The sequence below is a fragment of the Chiroxiphia lanceolata genome, chromosome 3 (assembly GCF_009829145.1).
Source record: "Chiroxiphia lanceolata isolate bChiLan1 chromosome 3, bChiLan1.pri, whole genome shotgun sequence".
NCBI classification, from domain to species: domain Eukaryota; kingdom Metazoa; phylum Chordata; class Aves; order Passeriformes; family Pipridae; genus Chiroxiphia; species Chiroxiphia lanceolata.
Window position 1 is genome coordinate 28179751 of NC_045639.1, and position 23780 is coordinate 28203530.

Genomic DNA, 23780 nt, shown 5'->3' on the forward strand with positions numbered 1-23780 from the left:
TGCATGTGTGAAAATGCAGCTGGCTTCTGCCTGTGCCCAGCACCCCGAGGGAGAACGGTCATTATCACTACAGGGACAGCTGGGACCTGGCCTTGAGCCAAGACCTTGCTTAATGCAGTCATAAGATTTCAGTGATAGAGTGGATTTTACATCCTCTTCTCCGGGAGAGGGTAGCTGAACTCGGAGTTTCATGTCCTACTGCCACCTGAGTTTAAAACTGATACGTGCATTCTTTGCATGACGCTGGACAGCACAGTGGACAGAAGAGCTCCTTCTGTCCCCCAAGATTCAAATCATGTTAAAAACTATTTATGTAGCTGCAGATATATGATTTCTCTTGTTTGAGGTCCCTTCAGCAGTATCCTTCCCTGCCTGAATGAGCGAGGTTATGAAACACTGTAATTATAAACCTCATTGACTGCCTTGCATTCAAGGGCGTGTTCCCCCCAAGCACTGCTGTGAAGCATGTTACCCAGGAGACTGTCCTGTACAATCCAAAACAGAATTATTCTGACCCAGTGAGCTTGTTGGAGGGGAGAACATTTGGGATGCTGACCTGCTGCCTCGGCACAGTAAATGCATTTTTCTCATTTCACAGCAGGGCAACGCTGCAGTACAACAAGGCCATTACATTCAAGTATTCTTCTGAGGTATGACTTACATCTCACTGACAAGTGCTGGCTCCCTAAACATGCAGAAAGGGAGCCTTAGGACAGCAGTGTTAAACCAGAAGTCCTGCTGACTGTCCACACAGTTTTAGCAGCTTTCTCTGAAGGTTTAGTTGCCTCAGACCTTTCTGGTCAAAACCATAAATGCCTCAGACAATATAACACAGTATCAATAAAACTCTTTCTTAAAATGTACAAGTCAGGCTCATAAAACAGGCTGAGAAGTGTTTAGTGACAGCTGGCTATTCTGCTTTACACTATTAACCATGGCATGCTTCAATACCGTCCTTTCCCCTTCGATCTGATCACAGTCAGTATCTCTATGGGTACTTTCCTTGGTCCTGAGTGGTTTATTACCAGCATCAATTGGGATACCCTGCAGTCGGGAAACTGCTCAAAGCCCTGTCAGTCTCACAAAAGGGCTGTAAAACCTAAGAGTCTGATGCTCTGGAGGGGGAAAAAAAATAGAGAGAAAAATAAAGCACTTCCTAGAACAGTAGCAAACACAAAACAGGCAGTTGCCATCCATTTTCTCAATTACTGTCAGTGCACAAAAGGAACACAGTACTGTGTGGTAGCCTCAGCAGTTGCATCCTCTCTGCTCAAGTAGGAGAGGGGGATGAGGTGCAGAGCAGTCATTCCCAGCAGGTGTGCAAACCAATTGAGTTTAATGAGAAACATCCTGCTGAAAATGTAAATGTTTTACAAGTACATCATCCCCATCAGGGGCTGCTGCTGCTGGAGTCTGTGTTTTGTTGAGGCTTTGACACAACAACTGAAGATGCCCCTCTCCCTCATTTTCTGTCTGTAGTGCTCCCCAGACACCACGGGTCTTTTCCACATTGCTGCTTCCCCAGGCATCTCAAAGATGCAGGCTGGTTCATTTAACATACTCATGCCCATTCCTCCTAGGACAAAGGCAGACCAATCTCATAAAAATGAAAGGGCTTTGCTAGACCAGAGAGTGAATGCAGCACTATAGGCTGTATTGGTCTGTAAGAGTTCTGTTCACTCCATATGGATAAAAAAGACTTCATAATGTTTGGTATTTTATTTTTCTTGCTTAGGACTCTGGGCAGCGCTAAAATGTATCTTATGTGTATGTTTCTGTGCTATTGCAGCAGCTACCGTGTTCGTGAGGTTTAGTCAGTCGGGTTTTTTCCCTAGTTTGCTGAAAATCATGAGAGATTGATTTTACTGACTTTCCTGATGATCCAGCATTTCTCTCTGGCAGCTCTCAAGAAAATTCATTTTTCCCTTCTCCTTTGTATTTTCCCAAATACAGTGTATTCATCATTAGACTACTGCCAAACTACATAACCAGCAAAATAACTGGTCTGTGTAGTACAGGCACCTTTGGTGTCATCAAATCAAGAGAGACTCTACAGAAGTTTTAAGTCAGTTCAAACCTGGTTCAGGTTACTAGTCATTAAAGACATCCATTTGCCTGTTGTATCTGGAGAAGTTGCAACTATTTTTTCCATTCTGTTCAATTAAGTGATGGACTGATGAGCCCATGCTTGTGAGGGAGGTATGCAGATGCTTTAGGAAATTACATGTATGGTTTCTATAGTTGGCAGGCTGTCTAGAGTCAATCCTTTCATAAAAAGAGAATTAGCTATTCCTCCCCGCACATGGCTTTTAGACAGCATTGTACTGCTTTAACATTGTTCAGAGCTCATGTAGAGCCATGTAGCTGCCAAAGTGACAGCTCCTACAGTGCTTCTGTAGGAGCAAGGACTTCTCTGAATGAAGTGCAACTAAATAGTTCTGCTGCTGAACCAATTCTCTGCAAATCCCACATGCTTGTATTTATGTGAGATATTAGCACCTTTTCTCAGTACACCTACGTTGCTTCTAAAACTCAAATGCAAATATTAGAATATAAAGCTAAATACCTTAACCACATGCCAAGAAAAACAATAACTGACTGCTGTATTTTGGCTAAGTATTTTGATCTCAGGTATCCATCTATAAAAAAGCATCATATCATGTCTGACTTTTAAACAGTTACAGAAATGCAGCCAGATTCAGACAAAATATGCTTGGTGCTTGGATGAGTAACAGCTTTTTTCATGCTTGAATTCCAGAAAGATGACTGCTATGAAAGTGTCTGGTATGGTTATTACATGACAATTAGCAGTTGTTTCTCTGCTGACAGATGTCCACATCAAAAAGCACTGATTGTCTCTTTTGTTTGCAATTTTAGAGATACCATAATCAAGTAGCTTGTTCCATCTCCAAGAGATGTTGTTCTTTGCACCAGAAGCACAGCCTCATTGCCTAGGTTCAAACTCAGATTGTGAAATATTACAGCAGATGATTTATGTGGAAGTTTAGGCCCCTTCTCCCTGTACAGAATTAAAAATTGCAGTTATATCTGTGGATAGATCTCTTATCCAAGACAGATGAGCAAGCATTTTGTTTACTAAGCATTTTTCAGCATTTTGTTTACTAAGGAACTGTTTCAACAGTGGAGCAACATACACTATGCACACATCATATGGTTGGCATTGCTATCTGGGACTGCTAAGAAGCAAGAGAAGGGAAAGGAAAAATTTTAAAGAGAAAAACTTCATGTGAACAGATTCTAGTGAACAAAGTTCACAAATTCTCTTACTGCACAGATATAGCATGGAACACGTCTCAAAACAAAGCTTCTTAAAATGTCAGACAAAAGAGTATTATTCAGATATTTCACAGGAAAATAGCTATTTTACATTAGGGCTGAAAGGAATTCAGTGCAAGCCATGACCTAAATGAGTATTTCTGCCTCTTATCTAGAGGCTTGTCCTCTAGCCTTTCCCTCCTGCAGCCCACTGAAGTTGAGTCCTTGCATGAGGGTTTTTGCCTGAGGTAGGATTGTAGAATGATGTACTGTGCCTGGCAGTGTGATTTTGAAACATTTGCTGACAGGCAGAGGTCTCTGGGAGCAGACATGAGACTGGCAGGTGGGATTTAATAGCAGAAATTTTGTGCAGCTGCCAAAAAATCACAACCCAGATGCTGGAGCTGAACACATGCTGCCTGATAGGAATAATGTTCTGGGGAAAAGAGGAAGCCAGCAAGTATCTGTCAGAGAGAAGAATTTGATTCTAGAGTCCAACACTGCCTTTCCTTGTCCTTTTCACTGCACTGTCTGTGCATCAGCAACTGGCTGGGCATGGAGATGTACTGCATTTTTTCACTGTGCTGCACCCAAAAAGTGTCTCACCAAATCAGACTTCTCTTTGCCTCTCCAGAAGCTTATTTAAATCCTCTGCTTACTGTCTGCTTTTCCTTCTCTGTTTCTTCTCTGCATGAGCTATCGTCTCTGTGCTCCCTATTCCCCTCACACATTCATTCTGAAAGGTACATTTTTATTGTTGCTCCTCGGAGACCATAGTCTTCCCAACACATTGATCTTCCTTACTTTTTTCTCCATCCCTGCTCTGTTGGAGGTCAGTTCCCTCTCTGAAAAGCACCAGCAAAGAGAGAGAGCAAGCATTCATGCATTGAAACAAAGAAAAGCACAGCAGCAGACCACCTGTCTTTTACCCTTTCACAGCCACCCTGATCAGGAGGTGATTAGGACTGGCACTGTATCCAGGCTCTAAGAGCCTCCACAGATCGACTGGTGGCTGACCTGCTTCCACGTTCTAGTACAAAAGATCTGGGCAAAGCCAGCAGCCTGCAAACCAGGCCAAGCACTTCACCCTTTCTGCCCAAAGGAGGAATTTCCTAAAAATACATGTCCTGACATACCACTGAGCCACATGGCACACTGAGTGCAATCCTATTTTGAGCCTGCTCTGCAGGGTGACATAGCTAGTTACACCTCCTCCCAAAAATGGAACTTCAGCAGCGCAACACTTGCTGGTGGACCATCAGCGCAGTCTCCTGTGGGATGGTGCTTGCCACTGGAATTCCCCAGCAAGGGGTTGTGCTCTTGTTGTATATATGGCTGTGGTTGCAGGAAGCATCCCCAGTCATGCCGAGTGTAATCAGGACAGCTGCTTTATGCCAGTCAGTACAGCAGTGGTACTCTGCAAGTCCCAAATAGGTGGGCTATGGGCTGGAGTGGAGAGAACCATCAAAAGTAATTCTAATCTGACCCTAAGAGAAGCTCTCCCAATGGATATATGATGCCTGTCTGGCACATACCTTTTGCGTCTTCAGTAGGCAGGGCAACAGTAGAGCAACATTTGGCTTTTGGAGATGTTTGGTAGTCTCCTTCCATGGTAGTCTCCTAACCATGGCTGGTTAGCAGATTCTGTTTTCCCAACTCTGAAGCTTATTGCAGAATCCCAGGAATGTTCTTGCACTTCAGATATCCAAAAATAACTGCTCTAAGCCCTCCTTGGGGAAAAGCAATCCTTAGAGCAGCCTCTTAACTCAAATTTTTGTGTTGAAGCAGCTGAGCTTGAGGGAAAGAACTTGGCTTTGCCTCTAGTCACTGGCTCCCAGAGGAGAAATGAGCATTTTGGATGCTCACATTAATAAGTTTGTGTGTCAGCTCACTCACTGTCCAAGGAATTGCAAACACTTTGTTCTCCTCATTTCTGTTTGCTGCAGAAACGCCCCTCCCCCACTGCCATCCTCCCAGCAAATCCACTAGTTAGCTGGCAGCTTCTGTAGCCCAGCCATCAGAGCAAATCCCTGGCTCTGCAGCAGGATCATGGTTCCCGAGCACCAGTTAGGAGCTGACAGAGTTGTTTTGCTGGTTTGTTGCCTGCTCTTTTCCTCTGCAGTTGCTAGGCTTCCTTCCTCCATCCAGAGGAGACAGTGGAGCCATCACAAACAAGGTGATAAGTGATTTTCTGACACCAAAGCCATCACTTAGACACTATGAGTGGCCATTTCCTTTCCCGGGGGAACTGCACAGTTCCCGTATCAGCAAAAGACTGGACCTGCTGGGGCATTTGGGGTCGCTGGAAGCAAATCTGATCTACTGCACAGGACAGAGATTTCAGTCCATTAGCAGGGGGCTGGTGCTCTGCTTTTCAGAGGTGGATTATCCTGTTTCCAGAGAATCTGTGGCTGTTTTTTTCTATGCCAGTCACTTGTATTCCTCTGTTGTGGTAAGTTATTCTCCATATCCCTGAGGTGCTCATTACCACATTATTCAGGCTCTGTTTATATAACTTTAGGAACCAAAATAAAATCTTGAAAGACAAAACTGCCTAGCTCTTCTCTGATTTCTTCTCTAGTGTGTAACACCTTACAAGAGAAGAACCTGATACATTTCTTAAACCCATTGAGTTCCTGGGGTGGTTCAATGGTCTCTGGAGAATAAAACTTGCATCCGGGTCTAAAGACATAGTCCTTGGCCTGATCTCACCCTGCAGCAGATGCCTCTCCACTGAGCTCCAAACTGATCTTCCAGATGATTACTAGCTTAGTTGTGGTTTCCCATACACAGCCCTTGAGATACCACTGCAGCTTTACTAAGCAATATTGTCCTCATGCTGTGCTTTGCCCTGAGATCAAATTAAAGCTTAAGAATTGTAGTAGTCAAGTTGGTCTGGAGCTGAACTCATAAACAGTATTTCAGAAAGTGCTCAGAACTGTCAGAAGGGAGAAGGGATGGAATGACTATCCCCTTTATACTTCAACCTTCAAACATTGTTTTTCACAAACAAGGAAACCAGTTATAATTAGTTTAAATTCTGTGCTATTTAGGCTGCTTGTTATCACACCAAAGACAGGACAGAGTCATAGACTATAATAATATAGTATATAAAATAGTGTGTAGCACAATAACAGAATTTGTTGCCTCCTGGTACACAAGACACAGCTGCACAAACAGGGGCGTGGGAACTAGCAAGACTTCCAGGTTTTCAGCAAGCTCTCCTGATACACTGAGCTGGCAACAGTCAAGAAAAGGAAGCAGAAGTCCCTTCTTGCCAAACAAATGGGAAACATGAAAACATCACAGCTCTCCAGTGTTTCTGGAGTTTCCATTTACACTAATCTTATGTGAAGTATTTATCAAGTCTTATTCTTCTCAGTGAGTTTCTTCATTCATTTTCTTTTGAGCATGTAACAGAAAATGCTGTCTGTAATTCAGTAAAATCTCTTTGTACGTGGAGGTTCATGATCTAAGAGAGATTTTGCATTAAGACACAATAAGGAAACAGATTCCTTGCAGGATCAGAGGCACTGGAGCAGAAGCTGGAGGCATAGCTGTGTGCTCTTGCCCAGCTCTCTGTGTGTTTTCCCAGCAGCTCCACTAAGGTTAGTGCTCAGCTGTGATATTGCACTTGGAGACTCTTGCTCTGTAGTTGTGTGGAGGATGTCATTAATCATATGCTATCCTAGAGACTGCCAGTAGTGGAAAACTGAGCAAATTAAGATATTTTAAATATCTTAGCTCTCCTTTCAGAGGACATCTGCTGTAATCTACATTGGCATGCTGTGTCCTTCTGTCAGCCATGTCTTCAACTGCACTGCGCCCTTGCTCATCCACATACCAAATGCAGCACTTGTTCTGGTGATTGGTTCTGTGGGACTGAGGTTCCTAGAGACGCTTGGCAGAGCTAAAGCTATTATCTAGGAGAACCTGTTCATGACTCATACATTCAGACAAAATTTACTCTGTATGGAGAGGGGAGGATAACATGCTTGGGAAATGTGCATATCAACCCCTCCTTTGTTGCAAAGCGATGCGTTAAAAATTGGGGAAAGATCCAGCTCTGGCATTGAAGGATATTTAAGCAGACAGAAATTCCCTGTTCATCAGCCACTGCATACTGTGGGCACTTGAATTAATTGGGTGCCCAAGACTTAAGCCTAGACATTCCCCAGCTATATGCAGCAACAACTTGTTATGTGCAACAGAACATAGGCACCTGCTTACTATCAAAATATAGACAGAGGTTTTTCCGCCCCTGGAGGCAATGGGAGTGCTTAACAGCTGTCCTACCTTCTTAAAAACATTTGCTAGCAGTTAGCATGTACCCCCTGGGCACAAGAGAGGCAAGTTCTCAACTCTTCTTGTCTGAGGCCCTTGACCCCTGTCCCAGCTCTTTGAATTGTTCCTGAGTAATGACAGATTATTCAATGTGAAATGCATTAGCAGCCAATGAAGCCGAGCAACTGCTTTATAATCAGGTGCTTTAGCCAGGAGGTTACCTGCCACTCTTCAGCATCCCACATGTATGTTGCATGCCTTTTCTCTCTTTGCTGATGCTTATCAGTCTCAATTCTGCTTGGATTTTGGAATACTTGAAAATACCTAGGCTGAATCTCACTAGTTTCAACAAGGCTTTCTGCCAGGGAAGCCAGTACAATGCATAACAGAACTGGGACCTTAAATTATAAATTATGTGTTCTAAATTATTATTTATTATTAGTTTGGGACCTTCTTTTGGTGCATATGCAGACAACACCATGTGCTTGAATCCTAGTTGAAGCAACTGTGTCCTCTATTGCAACATTACTATGACAACTGCTAAGATCAGGACTGGGAGACATTTTGCCTTCCATAGGAAAAGAGAGTGTGAAACAAATACTGGATTTAGTTACTCTCAAACGTGTGGTTGAGGCGTCCTGGTAGGCTTCCTTGCTTCCTGCTTCATCTCCATGTAGGTCTCAGCAAAGGAATAACTGTCTAGAGAATATTCAGCATGCAGCAAATGATTCTGCTTTGCACAAAGCTTAAGTGACGACAGTCCAACAAGGCAGAAAAACTCTTCATTCTCCCTAGGCTTGTATGAGCCTCCCTGTGAAGAGATCAGAGCCTCCTGGTTTGAAATGCTGCCTTAGGGTTTGCTTTTTATGTCAATAAATGTTTTATCACATTTAAGCTTCAAACACGGTAGAAACATCCCTGCTAACATTTGATGAACTCAAATAGAGACAGCAAGCCTGGGCAGAGGGCAGTGTGCAGCATGACACAATGCTTCCCTTCTAGGGGGGGGGGCTTGCCTTGGACTCAGAGGGGCCTGGGCAAGATGCTGCTTTGCAATTATTCCCTGCCTTGAAAAACATATTGACAAGCTTATGAAAGGGATGGCCCTCTCTTCAAGTCTTCACCACTTTTGATCTTTCTTTCTTCTGCTTTTTATTCTCTCCCTGCCAGCGCTGCCTTAGGTGGTTTATAAAGCATATCCGTGTGCCCAAGTCTCTGGTGGGCTTCAGATGTCTCTATCTTCACACTCAACTAGTCTGTCTCTTCTGATACTTCCTTGCAGTCTCGTTTCTTCTCTTCCCTCACACTCCTCGGTAGCACACGAAGTTGCTGCAATGAAGTTTAAACAGCAAAGGCGAGGCTGCCTTTGGTGCCTGCAGTACTGGAGCTGAAGTCTCGAGGCTGAACCTACTGAATTGAAACCCACAGGCATTGGGGTACACGAGTGCTACAAATTGTGATGCAAACTCGGCTTTTTGCTTTTCCCAGCACTTGCCAGTGTCCCCCCTCTGGTGCCATTCTTTCATTTCTCCTTTCCACATGCTGCATTCTGCAGTGGCCCTGCTTGCCTTCCCTCTCCTCCCCTTTCCTTCCCCTCCTCTGCTTTATCAAATGTAGCACTTCAGCGTCACTGACTGACAGGGGATGCAGCAGCTTTGGCAGAGGAGATGGAAAGGGGGAAGGAAGAGAAGGAAAAGCTGCTCTCAACAAAGGAGGCAGCAGAAAAAACTGAAAGATGAGCTTTCTCCCAGAATTGTATGCCAGTCACCCTTTGTTAGGGCAGCAAATTAAGATATGGTCTCTAATTCAGTTTGGTGAGAGGAGCCTGACTGCTCCATGTACACCTACAGTGTATTTTCAGGGAACAAAGCTCAGATGTGTGGCTCAGATTCGCCACAACCTGGACTGAATCAGCAAAATGGATGATTAGCTACCCCCACACTGCCAGCCGCTGCGTGGCTAAGTGACAGCACAACAAAAACTCACTTCACTGCTCACAGCTAAAAAAATCCTGGCTCTTCAGAAATGCAAAGGTGATGAATGTAGGGGGAAAGAATCACAGAGCAATTGACTACTTGCATGTCTGTCTTTATTCTAGGAGACCTAGAATTTCCAGGGTTAATATTTGCCATTTTCCAAAAGGACACTCTGATATTTCATGGTTTATGCAACAGATTTTGCTTACAACTTATTCTGATTGCTAAATAATTACAGAAGTGTATGTTGCCCTGTAGCAGTGCGGATTTTTCTGTTACATGAGACTGTTATCACCAAGTGCCAAATGCATCTTGAAAGGCTTTTTGTAGGGTTCTGCTGAATAAGCACACTTTTGAACGAGCACTTTTCTGCAGCATGCCCTGCTCTTGCCAGCTGCTGATTACCCTCCTACTAACCACCAGTGACATGTCCGTATTACAGATTGGAGAAGATAGTAAGGATACTGCATCTACCTTGAAATTAATTAAATAATGCACTAAAGGAAGCCCAGCAGCAAAGTCTGATTTATTCTGGAAACATCCTAGGGTATTTAGACAATAGTAGGTGAAAATTCTCTGCTCAGTTGAGACAAGCATCAGAGACAACGTCACTTTCGAATTAGTCTCTCATGAAAAGACAGAGAGAGCTTACATTTTATGTAATTATTAAAATCCATTTGTAAAGGATAGAGTCTAGTCCACCTATACAGATCTCCAAGAATGAGATGACCATGCAAATACAACAAAAAGCAGCCATCCAGGAATGGAATAAAATGTTTGTCTGGACATCTCTTTACCAATGCAAGCCCCAAAGGAAAGAACAAGCAAATCTGTGCCACCTTAGTGCAAGGAGACAAGAATGCCGATTCAGGATAACTCCCTGCAGCTCATCAGGTGTTTGAACTAAACATTTGCAAAGGAAGTTTTGATTTTCATTACTAAAAATAAACTCCAGCCTCTATGTGAGGCTTATTTTCTAGTCTTCCGTAATGTCTTTTCTGCACCATTTTCTGGGAATTTTATGAGCTAACAACCTTTAAGGAAGTTTTGTTAAACTCTCAGGAAATAAAGGCACAGATCAGAAATTTCACAACCTTCTGAAAGTGGGACTTCAAGTGTGGTTTATGCTCACTTTTTTATTAGTGGAAATTGAAAATAAGTCACTTTTTTTCTCATCTAACTTAAATTGAAATATGGCTCTCCTATTTAAAACAAAAATAGCCTCACACAAGTATCAGTTACTAAGTATCACATCACTGAAGGCAAGGGAGTCCAGCCCAGTGTCACCATAGAAGTGGTTTAGGTTTTGTTTGTTTTGCATGCAGATGAGGTCAAAAATACTTTCCCATAGGCACCCTCTGTTCCCTGAACTTAAAAACCATCAATTCAGGAGTCCAACTGTCAGCAAAAGGCACCCTAAATCAGCAGACCAAATTCATTATCCCCCCTCAGCCTTCGTACACCGCTAGACTGTACCGGCCTTGCTGTGCCGCAGCCCTTCACCTCAAATTAATTTCTTCCAGTGCTCTGGCCTCACCAGTCTGCCTCTTTTTACAAGATCTAAAGAACATCTTCAGACCTAAAGAAGAAACTAAATTAATCTGTGCAAGTTACCCTCAGACCTTCTCAAGTGAGTGAGCGAGCATCCGAGCACTGTGCAGCTGTATTAGCACAAACGGGACATGAAATGCCTGTGTGCGTGGCTAGCACAGGCCTGGGGCGTGAGCCCTGGGGATGTGCTGCCCACAGGAGTTTGAAAGAAAAATTATTCCCACTCTCCTTTTGAGTTGGTTTGGGATTTTTTACTATTTATAATTTGCTAGAGTTTAAAAATAAGCCTGTCCTCATTGCTCCTTAGGGCCTGACTCAGTACCAACATCACTGACAGAGAAGGCCATACTTAGAGGTACTTGTCATCTTGGGGAGGAAAATCATCGGGCAAAACCAGAAGTGCCAGTGCTAGCCAGGAGGTGGCAGAGAAGCCAGGCTACCTTTTGCACCAGTTTCTGCAGTTAGTTTGGCAAAAACACAAATAGAAACCGAGGAAAGACAACAAAACCCAACCCCCACCCTCCATTTTCAGGAATAAGAGGATGAAACCCTTAATCACATTGCTGCTTGTATTTATACTAATTGCTCATCTTCCTGAGATCTGACTTTATGAAATTATGCATGCACACCAAGCAGATGAGTTTCCATAGAAACTCATGAGATGAACTTTCATTAGAAAAATCTCTTTTTAAAAAAAAATCTTCCAGATAAAAATGCAAATTGCCTGTCAGTGGGTGGCTTTCTGAATTTATACATAATTTTTTTTTCTGTTGCACTGTAGGCAGATTCCAACTGGACCTACATAGCAACAACATGCAGGCATTGTTTAGAGCAAGACAGACTCCATGGGGAAATAAGAAATTCAGTAGCAAGGAGAAGCTCTCAAGTGCAAATACCTCAGGGAAACAGAAACTCAAGTGCTCGGTGCTGCTTCTTCCTAAGGCTTGGGGTTTGTGCAGCCTCCAGCTCTCAGAAAATGCTTGTGGTTTGCAAGGGGAAGAGGAGAGAGAGGAAACCCAAAGCAAGAAACTCTCCTGCACACAGAATTAATGATGTTCAACCTGTCCTTTAAACATCCAGCAGCATATTTCTGTCGCTTCAGTTAAGCCTCACTGAAAAGGCTGACACCATCTGTCACAGCTCACTCTGGGGCAAAAAAATAGGTCTGTGTGCTGGGACTTGGGAATATTGGCAAGGATGGGGATTGCAGAGCGGGTTGGCCAAACCCTGACCTCCACCTGGGCTGAGGCCTGAAGCACAGCATCATGTGCCCACACTACATGGAAATCCAGGCAAGTGTGCAAGAAGAGGGCATAGGGGCTGTTCCTGATCAGAAGAGGGAAGCAGGATGGTGGGCATGCCGTGGAAGGGCCACAGACCTGGGCAGCCTTTGGTACCAACAGCCATGCATGTAAGAAAAGAGGAGGCAGGAAATCTTAAACTTGTTTAACAAATATTTCCATAACAAATATGGTTCTCTAGAACCGTACAGCAGTTTTTTGCTCATGCAGTATACTGCAGCGTCAACAGGAGGCCTCCCCTGGCTTTGAAGAGCCTGGAATTGCCCTTTTTGAGAGTTCACAGATCTTTTTTCAGCTAAACTGGCAAACTTGAAAGCACTGAATAGCTATGAGCAAATGTTCACATGTGCTGCACTTACTGGTGGGTGTCAGCTTCAGCATCTCCCCCAGGTGAATACAGTACCTGGGTTTGCATACAGCCTCCTCCAGTGCTGCAGAACAGCTGCAGGGACTTCAAGCATAGGCAGAGTAAACACCAGGAAGCCAGGCCAGTCTTTGGTTCTTGACCAGCAAGGGTGCTGGGGAGCACAAGGGAGCTGTGCTGCACGAGCAGTTTATGATGAGGTGGATTTCACTGCAGCATTGTTGAGAGGCGCGAGATGTCAACCAGGGAGGGAATTCAACCAGGGAGGGAATTCTCCTCCTCGTTGGAGAGGGTTGACAGGCAGCAGCTGCACAGGCTCGCTGGCCTCTGTGCCTCCAGGGCCAGCAGCCTCTGAGAGCACTGAGAAGCTGGATGCTGCTTAGTGTCAGGGCGAGGACAGCGATGGGTCCCCGGCCACCAGAGAGCACAATCGGCTCTGCTCGCTCAGTGCAACAAGAAGAGTTTTTAGAAAGAGTGAGTTTGTGGTTGAGGACAAACTTGAGCTGAGATAACTCCTGTCTATTCTTGGCTCAGCAGCAGATTTGCTATGGCCACACTACTTGCCCTTTCTATGCCTCATTATCCCTGTCAAGCGGGTGACTCAAATTATAATTGCACAAATTCCTTCCAGTCTGTCATTACGTGCCTGCAGTCATCTCCAGGCAGCTACCTCCAGGGGAACCAGCCTCTCCCACCAGGGTACCTCTGTGCCATGTGTGCCTGCTCCCAAGGCAGTGGTAAGATTAGACCCCGTTGCCTTGTTGTTTTCCTACACAGAGAGAAACCTAAAGAAAAAACACCCCCACTGCATCTCTAAATTATCAGATATGATTCTGAGTTGATTATTCAGGTCAAGGTTATGGGCAAGAAGGAGGCACTGAAACTTTTCATAGCACCACCAGTACTTGATTAAATGGGTGTTTCTTAATTTTTGTTTCAGGCAAATTAATGTGTTTCTGTGTACTATCACTGGCCTTAAGGTCTTAGTCATGCTGATGCACACTGTGTCTAATGGTACTTTTGGAAAATCAAAGAAAACAGGAAAGGAAAAATCTTAACTATTTCCAAAAGCGTCACCATTCTTTCATCAGAAATTTACTTGGGTTCTAGTTGCAAGAGATTTCAGGTTTCTTACATCTTTTCATGTGAACTAAAGGCAATTAGGCACATTAAAGATTAAGCTAATGATTTTCTTTATAAATATATGCATCCACCAACTATGTTTTCCCAGGCAAAGCATGAAGTGAGGTAATCATCCCACTTTCCAGCATTTCCATGGGTGAGTGCAGGCAGAGGCCATGCAGAGCTTGGCAGGCAACATGGCAGTCAGTGTTGGCTGCTTCTTTCAGAGGCCACCCCTGGGTGAAGCTGGTGGGAGGTTCATCCTGCTGTGTGCACCTTCAGGAGGAAGCAGAGAAGTGCCACTAATGTGTTGTGGCCTGCAAAGCCCTCATGACCCGTCGGGGCTCAGTGTGGTTGACTGCTGTATAATTAACATGGAGTCTGGCTCATTAGGTGCTTTGTGGGTTCAGATCCACATCCATGAGAGCCCTATAGGAAAACATGTTCTTCCTAACACTTCTTTCATCCTCCCCCTCCTGTTCCTTCCAGATGGTTACACCCACTTGTGTCTTTTCTTACCCTAAGGACAGCTTTTTAAACAAGATTCCTGCATCCTTCTCCTCCCCCACACTGCTTTAGGATCTACATTGGAGTGCAGGAGGACAGAGCTTACGTTCCATGCTGTTACATACAGCCTGCCCATAGAAGACTGGAAGGGTACCACATCCCTCTGCCCCCTATTTGTTAAGAAGAAAGATCTTTCTATATGCTTGAGATGTAGGAGATGAGAGACTTTACCTCAACCTCAGCTGGATGTTCCAGATGTGCAAGTTATGGGGTGTAATTGAACCTCTGTTTTCTGGGCAAGGAGAGAGGGATACTTAAAGGGCCTGTAACCTTTTTTCTGTATAGCACCAGTATATGCTCTCCCAGTAACACACAGCAGGAGCACTTGCTGAATCAGTGTCTGCTTAAAAAAAAAATTACTTTCACAATTATTATTTTAAATAACCCCTTCATAGGACTCATACGGCACCTCAGCTTTGTGGGAGCTGGGGGTGCTCCATTTCCTCCTCTGTTTTGTGCTGTTGTTAACTGTTCATCACTTTTTTGTTGACAGGGCCTGGTGCTGAGCAGACTTGGGCGGAGGGAACTGGCCCAGAAAGTCCTCAGAGATGCCATCCATATCCAGACCACCAGCCACATTGCCTGGAACAGCCTTGGAGAGGTCTTGCAAGCTCAGGGGAAAAACGAAGCAGCCATCGAGTGCTTCCTTACTGCACTGGACCTTGAATCCACCAGTCCTGTCATTCCATTCACTGTCATACCCAGGGAGCTCTGAAGCTTTTCCCTGCAGCTAAGCACCTTCGTTCCCTGGACAGACACCAAAACCAAATAAATAAACAAAGAAAAAGCCCAACAGAAAAGTGCCATTGTAACCTGGAAATGGGACAAGTAATTCCAGGATGGGGCTCAGGTCTACATGCTTAGCTGAGACAAGCTGAACTGTAGAAGAATTTGCAACACGCAGAAATAGAGAATGCCTTTTTCTTCACAGGTGCCTGGCTAACCTCCTGTTAAAGTTAGTATCAAGGCTTATTTCAAAGTTTTGGTTTAAGGTGACTGTAGAAAGATCATGCCAGGGTACAGCTGTTCAAAGCACTTGCACCTTCAGTGTTCATTAAAGATGATAAAACCCCAAGCCCTGAATTAAAGCCCAGACCTGCTCTAAACAGGAGTAAATGCACCAACTAATTTGACCATGTTGTGCTTAAACATGTGGCTGCTTCCCCACAGATCTGACAGGACAAGAATGACAATTGCACCAAATAGACATGTAGTATATGCTGTTCACAAAATTATTTCAGCTATTTTGATAATCCTTTTTCCTGCCTTGCTTTTATATGCTGCATATGCTCACTGTATTTAGTGTAGCACTTGCCTAGACCAATTTAAATTAAAAATACTTATTTTTTAGAAAAGCTAATATTGCAGTGTAATTCACAAAAGCAGAAAGACCAAAGACCAAATCAGTTCACACTTGAACTAGTATTAAAAACATATATGTATCTCCACTTACATATTTATTGAAAGGCTTTTACATGAAGTAGCTAACTCTAAACTTCATTCTTATTAATCACCTCTTGCATCACTTTTAGTGAGGAATATAGCGTTTACCATTATATAGTGACTGAACTCTGTACTCTACTGCATTACCATTCCTGGCACAAAACATTTTCATATCCATCTTTTCATGATACAAAAGATGCCAGCAGTCTCTTAAGGGAAAGTATGCTGAAGGCAGTGTGTGTATATATGAATTACTTCTTTCTTGAAACTAAATCTTTGGATTGTCCTTAGAAATTTCACATGAGAGGTATGGAGTTGAGCCTTCAGCGGAGCGGGATCAATTTGCGTATCGTATCAGATGTAAGAGTGAAGAGCTTCTAATCCGCACAGCCTCCCCATGGCTGGCACAGCCAGGGCAGGGGACACAGCTGGCAATACCCCCTGCTAAGCTGCTCCTTAGCTCTGCTTGACCTCCCTGGGGCCTTGGCAGCATGGTGGAGCTGTACCGTGCTGTCACACGACCCATGGGAGACAGCCCTGTCCAGACCAGTCCCAAGATAAAGATGATGCAGAAATTTGCTGCAGGCACTTTTCTACCAAAAAAAAAAAAAAAAAAAAGTTGGGGCTTTGCGCCTATTTTCATCCAAAGAAGATTTGTGACTATTTCATAAGTAAGTTTGCACTAAAACACACCTTGTACTATAATTCCGCCCAGTATTGTGATCCTTAACTAGTTCACTCTGGAAATAATAATATCCTTAGGCAATAAATGAATTAGGGTTATTTCTTAAAGAGCCTGAGGCTCTGGCAGCAGACTTGAAGTCAGCGTTGTTTACAATTATTTGGAAATCTGCGGGGTAATGGAGAGTTAGGCCCTTGCAGTACTCCCAGACCACAGCATGGCAGAGCTCCTGCCCCCAGCCTTCCCTCAAGATGCGCTCACCAAGGGAATTACACTGTTCTCAGGTTTCTCTCAGCAGCCTGGTGCAATGCCAGGCCAATATTTTTAGTTTTTCCCATTAAATCATCCTGGTGCAATAGCCCAGATTATTTATCTATTCATCGAGGGATTCCAGGTCTGATCTAGGCTGGTTTCAATCCAGGTGAAAGTAGCCCAGCCATGAAAAGGTGCTTGGCCCATGAGTTCTCTTGCTTTCCAGTACCACACAGGCACCAAAACTGACTTTTTTGGGCCAGAGGCAGGTTTCCAAGGAGACAGTGTTACCCGGACACATTTCTTGTTTGCAATAGCACCAGCAGCAGAGGAAAGAGTAGGTGTTAAAGTACCAGAATTTAATGATTTTCATGAAGACAAAAAGACACAGCCGAGACTTATTTTGGTGTGAAGGATGCTATGAGGTCGTCTTGCTCTGCACTGCAGGTGGGAAAGAGGGAAGGGGAGGGGTAGAGATGCTGCTGTTGGCATAATATGCAAATTGTTACCCAGGTGTTTTAAACCCACTTCCACAGTCAGATGCAATCTGACAATACACTTAAGTAGAGACAGATATAGATACATGTTATATTCTGGTATTTGTTCTGCTCCACAGTTTCCAGGGTGGAAGCAAACCTTTTGTGTAAGACAGAAAAAAAGAGTCAGTGTGGTCCAACATCACCGATCCGTTGTGCAATGTATATTTGTAAAGCACTGCCATAGCAACTCCTGTGTACTGGACAGCTATTTGAGTACAAAAAGCTATGCATCCATGACCAAGGAACTGCTTTAAGAGGTCTGTAACATAGCTGGTCTCTGACCTGGCAGGAGGGTGCCTGTTTCCCAGCAGCGGCTGAAAAGCAAACACTTATAGACCCATTTACTTCTGTATGTGTAGCTTGTAAACAGCCACCAGCCCATCATGTTTGTTGCTATCTGGCAAACTTCATTCTGGCAATAATCAGACTTGCCACAACAGTCATCTTCCTAGGAGAGGGGCAAACATTCACGAATACTTTGAGTGTGTCAACAACTCAGATGTTGCCAGTGTGGTCCCATCTTTCTCAAGTGCATTAACGAGTGTTACTGGCATTTGAATTGCAGTCCTGAGAGCCTCTGCTCCAGGAAGATGTACATGAGTAAAGGCCATCAGCATCAACAGGAATCACCATGGGTAAGGTACCCTTTACCAGCACACCACACCACAGCACCTGCAGACAAAGTGCTTTGCATGCATACTGACCTTAATCCCGAGATTTGCTGCGTGCTTCCCAGGGGATACAGAATGCCTGTTGGCTGGAGGGGTGTTGTATTGGCCTGAAATGCTCTGTACAGTGCAGGAAAGAAAGAGGTTGTTGCAGACTTACAAGTATTTTGGGGGTAAATCCTCTAGCTATCTTTGTTACTCGTGCTTACCAAAACAGAATTGTTCCCAAGCTTACATGCTACCTCTCTTATTCAGCATGGATTTTGCTCACACTTCCAGATACAGAAAAACAAAGACAACTATTTCAGACAAGCCTATGTATTGTGATATTTATTTAGATAGCAACATTGATAAATCTGATAGAATTACTTGTCTGAGCTCAGTAATACTTCTTTGTGTGGCAGGAAACCTGGCATGTTTAATACTCAGGGTTTGAAATTTAAGAACACAAGATTTACATGCCATCCCTCATGATTATTACAGTTCATAAGTAATGGAAGTTTGGGGAACAATAAGTTTGGGGAACCAATTCTCTGAGTTTTAGCACAGACTTGAATCCAACAGTTTTGTCATTCATTAGTTTTGAAAGAGGGAGATTAAAAAAACCACTGCCTAAAGGATCAGGTTCCTCTTGTTCCACCACAAAGTTATTTTCCTTTTTGTTGGCAGGGTGCATACAAAAAGAAAAATAATTACCTTCTATTTTCCTGTTGTGCAGTAAAGGAGTAGTATGTGCTGTTGCCTTTGGCCAACAAGAATATTGTAAAAAAAATTATTCTGCCTCCAGGATAACAGAAGGAGAAGCCAAACAGGACAGGGAACAGCTCCCCTGTAAAGTGGAGCTTTACACTGTGTAAAGTGTCATTAGCTCCATTGGAGCAGTTGGTAGTTAGGAGCATTTCCTCCAGCTGAGGATCTGCCCACCCATGTATTCATTCCGTACAGGGAGTACAACAGAGCTGCAAACTCCTGCGCCGCACAAGTACCCCAGTCCGTTTCTATTGGTAACAGTTCATGCTACTGATTATCACAATGCTTCAGAAGTGCTAATTATCTTTTCTTGGTAATGACTAATAAATCCAAACGGAGAACAGTCCTGGAGGGTGTTTCCTTTAAAATTCACTGGCTGGGTACCAAAGCAGGCACAGCACTGGCTGCTGTAGTTTGAATTACAGTTATTTTATCAAAAAAATGTTTCATTTTCAGAGAGTCTTGGTGAAGAATGAGTTTGGCTAGTTTATATATCGTTTTAATGACAGCAGAGTGGGAAATAATCCTTTTTAGTAAAAAGACATCACTACCATGATCCTTTTTCAGCCAAACCAACAGAGGTTTGATAGTTGCAGTTCAGCCTTGCAGAGGAAGGCTTCCCAAAGCAACCACACTGCAGCAGTAATTGCCTCTGAAGGAATTGTATTACAGGCATATTTGACAATTATGCAATGGGCATGTGTAGCTGAGACATCTTTCCCTCCTTTTTTTGGCTAAGGGGAGCTGCTTTATGCCCAAAGGGACAATTGCAGTGCCCATCTGGGTGCCTCTCAGCACTGCCTTGGTGCCAGCTTCACAGTCGTGTTCACCAACACCCCTTCACTCACGCTGGTTTAATGATGCTTAGACTGTTCCCTAAGCCTGGCTCTGGGCAATGGCCTCCCTGCTGCTGAGGTGTTGTTCAGTGCTGCAGGATGTCAGTGCGTGGTCAGATAGAAAGTTATTTTCTTAGAAATGAGAAGCAAAGTCATCCGTCAGTTGGTGACGTTGGCAGGAGGGCAGGTAAACACTGCCCCAGCAGCTGCCAAGATGGTTCCTCCAACTTTGCCTTTAATGAACTTGCTTGTGCCTTCAGCACCAGCAAACACGGCAGGTTCCCAAGTGACTGGGTACTAAAAGATCCAGCTGATTTTCCCACAGAAATACATGCCAGTCAGTAGCTAAAACCACTGTTAGGGATGCAACACTGTGCCATTGCATAGTGGCTCATGATGATACAAATAAGAACCTCCCTGAGCTGGTGCACAGAGACATGCTCAGCTTTTACACATAGAAAGTATGTCCTACACGCCACTCTAATATTGTTAACGTGGGTGTCAGTGTCAGTTTTCCATGTCACTTAACTTTTTCTTGTCATTGTAAGATGCTTTCACCAGATGAATAAAATTGACCCTGTGGAAAACAAAAAACACTGCGGATATTTCCTGCAAGTTTCAGGACTTTTAATACATTCATGCCATGGATACCTCAAGTATTATGAAACGTTCAGTTGTTATATTAACTGGAACCTAGTGTGCCTAGCAAGTTACCAGTTGCAAAGGGTATTTTGGCCTACACCCTGTAGTTCATGGGAAAAACGAGAGTGAGCATGCAAGCAGCATGCTTTCAGAGAGGAACAGAGCCAGGAAAAAGGAGTAATGTAGCTTCAGATGTTTGGATTTATGGAGATTTAAGCAAGCATCATGCTTTTCTTGTGCTTCTTCCAGTAAAAATAAACAAAGGTAGTGTGAGAAACTGTAACATTGAGGTAACATGCAAATACTATGCCATCAAGTTTAGGGACTCACCTTATTTTGGTGGCAATGCCATTAATCATTTTTTTGCTACAAACAGTTACTCCTGTGGTTATTTGGAAATAAAATGTCTCCATTCAAGAGCTTCCAGAGCATTCTTTGCATTTACCCATTAATCTTTTAGGCAGGTTTCAAGAGGGCCTTCTTAAAAAGTCAGCCCCTTAGTTTCATACTTAAATGAGATTAAGGATGGGGTTTTTGAACAACATTTCTTCATAACTGTGGCTGCTTTGGTTTATGAGTGTATTCAGCATAACTCAAGCAGAACGAGGTTCGTCTGCAGCAGTAACAGAATTAAGTCCTTCAGCTGTTTGTACAGTCTTAAAACTGGAAATCCAAGCAAACAAAATGCTTAGCTCTGACTCTCCCCCCGCCTTTATCTAACTTTTTCACAGAAAGGAAGTGAAACGCTGGTGTGGGAGATGGAGGGAGAAGGCTGCCATGGCCCCTCCAAGCAGGAGCCCGACTGGAGGCATGCACCTGAACTCCAGCAAAAGCTTGAGAATTTCATTGTTCAGTCCCCTCTGAGGGACACCACTCATCTTTGCTTCCATTCTAATGCTGGCACATTGTCTGTTATCCTCTCTGCATCACACAGGTGTTTAATATTCCCTTTCTGTTTAAATAAGCCTTTTCACCCCTTATTTTTGCTGGAAGGAGCTCCACCTTTAATACAGAATCACTTCTTCCCTTGCCGAGAGCCAAGTGGTAATTTTGACATAAAACTCTTGAAAGGTCATTAAGAATAATTTAATAATTTTTAATAATTTATTCTATATTTTATATAATTTAAAATAATTTATTCATACCTCCAGTTCTTTCTGCTGCATAATGGGTAAAACTAACTCAGATACATACAATATATTCCTGCTTCATGTGAGGTCCAGATATTTAGCAGTTCCTTACATTTAGCAGTCCCATAAACTTCCTAAAGGAAGAGATGAGAAGCATCGCTGCTGCCCAGATGCTCACTTCCGTGAGTCTCTGGCTATCAGATTTTTGTGGAGTCACCAAAGCAGCAGTGTTTACTTTGTCTGTCTTTAACCACATCCCTCAGGAGATGTCACATCCCAGTCAGACATGCCTGAACCAGTCCTTGGAACAAAGGAAAACTATACACATAACCTCCTGCTCTTTAAAGACTGCTGTTAGAGGAAGTAGACCTGGGTAACACTGACTTATTCTGTTGCCTTCAGCAGTCACCATAGCATTTAACTGAGCTGTGGCTGTCAAGCCAGATTCCTCTGCTATGTTGTCTCCAAAACAAAGAGCAATGTCTTACAGCCAAAACCATCCCTGCAGATCCACCAACTGAACAGCGTGATTCAATGGTTTTCTCAGTGCTCCAACTTCAGTAAGTGTTTAATAATGAGGGGAAAAGCCTTGCAGGTCATTGCCCTGAGTATCAGAGCTGCCACTTTCAGGTCTGATCCCATCTAAAACTGATGTAGCCACTGTGATCATCCAGCTGATGAAGGAGGAGAAGCAGGCGGACAGAACATCTGAATTTTATACAGCAAAAATGGCAGTCATTGTAACATGGCCTAAAACAGCAAAAGAGCAATGAAAACTGTAAAACAGGAAACATTTTCCTTACTGCAAAGCTCTTACAGAGGCAAAGCTCAGCTTCACTAGCTTTTCTGACAGAAACATGTAAAAACACCGGCCTGTGAGGGAGCCAATGTCAAGCAGCCCTTCCCCAGTCTCCTGACTCCAAAGGCCTCTCTGAACCTCTACCCTGCACCAGAGACTCGAGTCCAGCCTGAAGCACAGGACCTGGATCCTTCCACAGCATGCTTAGGGCAGATGCCAGTCCTGTGCCTCTCAAAGGACAGAACAGTCCTCAAAGCAAAAGCTTCATTACATTATGCATGGCAAGTCAAAGCATCTTTTTTATAATGCAGATGTTTATGATATTGTAATTAGGCCTGGAAATGGGGATGTTTGTAAATGAACCAGCAGTAAGTATCCCTGTATTTTGTTGCCCCATGAGAGGGGCTGACACACACAGCCTGAGTTTGCAATGCCCAGTACTGTTTTCAGAAGGATGGGAGTTCAAGAATACAACGATTTTATGGTCAGTGGAGGTTAGAGGTGATTTTGTGCTCAGTGTAAATGGCATTGTCTGGCAGAGACAATTAGCAAATGAAGCGCTGCCTCACCAGAAGCTTTGCAGCCTCTGAGTCTCTTCTTCTAGGCTGACAACAAACAGAAATTTGAGATGGTATCTTGGGTTTCCAAAACAGGAAGCTGCTAAATCCAGCAAGAGAGCAATTCATTTCCCACTTATAATGATGCTGCTCTTATATCTCCTTTGAGGATACTGAAGTGTTTTTCAAAGGATAGCAAGGGAGGTATTTCATCCCCATTTTTCACCAGATGAAAAACCAACTCAGTCAGGAGTGGAGCCAAGGGAGATGTGTTTTTCTGTGCAGAACGGGCCACTTCACTGTGTCTCGGGTACTGTTCCTTTCTGCAGTCTGCCTCCCACCCCTGACTACCATGTCCCCATCACTGCATGGCACGGTCCTCCTTTACACCCTTTTTTCTTTCAGGTCTCTTCTGTGGAGGGGGAGTTAATGGAAATTTCCACTCGTTATATAAATGCAGTATAAATGACTTCTATAAATCATCAGAGTGGCCCATATTAGACACATGTTGGTGCAAGTACAAGGTGTAGAAATGTACAGGTGCGTCTATACAAGTGGTCCAGGTCTGGTCTTGGAGTTCTGCTGTGCCAGAGGATGACTTATCACAACCAAGCTTTTTTTTTTTCTGTTCTCCCACTGTCCCCTCTTGGGTATTTGCAAATATCATGTTCTGTTCAGTCAGCTCACAGAGAAGTTGAAAACAAAAATTTGTTTCAAGCTACATTCCAAAGAAAAACTTCAGAGATTTTCAACTAAATAAAGAGCTTAAAAAAACCCCTCCAATTAAACAAAATATTGTTCTGACAGGACTCCTCAAGTAGTATCTTCAGTAACTCAAATTTATATGACCAGAATTTTTGAGAGAATTGCCAGAAGGGAGAGCATTTGAAACAAAAATTCAAGATATTTAATCCTGAAACAGTCAACACAAACCATTTAAATTTTCCTTTCTGTCTTCCAGCCAAGAACTATTCATCAAAGTTATCTGAAGTTTATATGTGGCTTCAGTTTTCTGGAACTTTACTTTTCAGCAAATGCCAT

At 43.5% G+C, this 23780-nt stretch overlaps 1 protein-coding gene across 6 annotated transcripts in view; it reads left to right on the forward strand.

Moving 5' to 3' along the window:
• The window catches only part of TTC7A (tetratricopeptide repeat domain 7A), a 172654-nt gene extending 153536 nt beyond the window's left edge, over window positions 1-19118 (forward strand). For all 6 annotated transcript variants that reach the window (XM_032684594.1, XM_032684595.1, XM_032684599.1 and 3 more), the window contains one exon: window positions 14935-19118. In XM_032684594.1, the coding sequence (XP_032540485.1) occupies window positions 14935-15156 (222 nt within the window). In that variant the 3' untranslated portion in view covers window positions 15157-19118. The remainder of the gene's footprint in view (window positions 1-14934) is intronic.
• Window positions 19119-23780: the final 4662 nt, after the last annotated feature.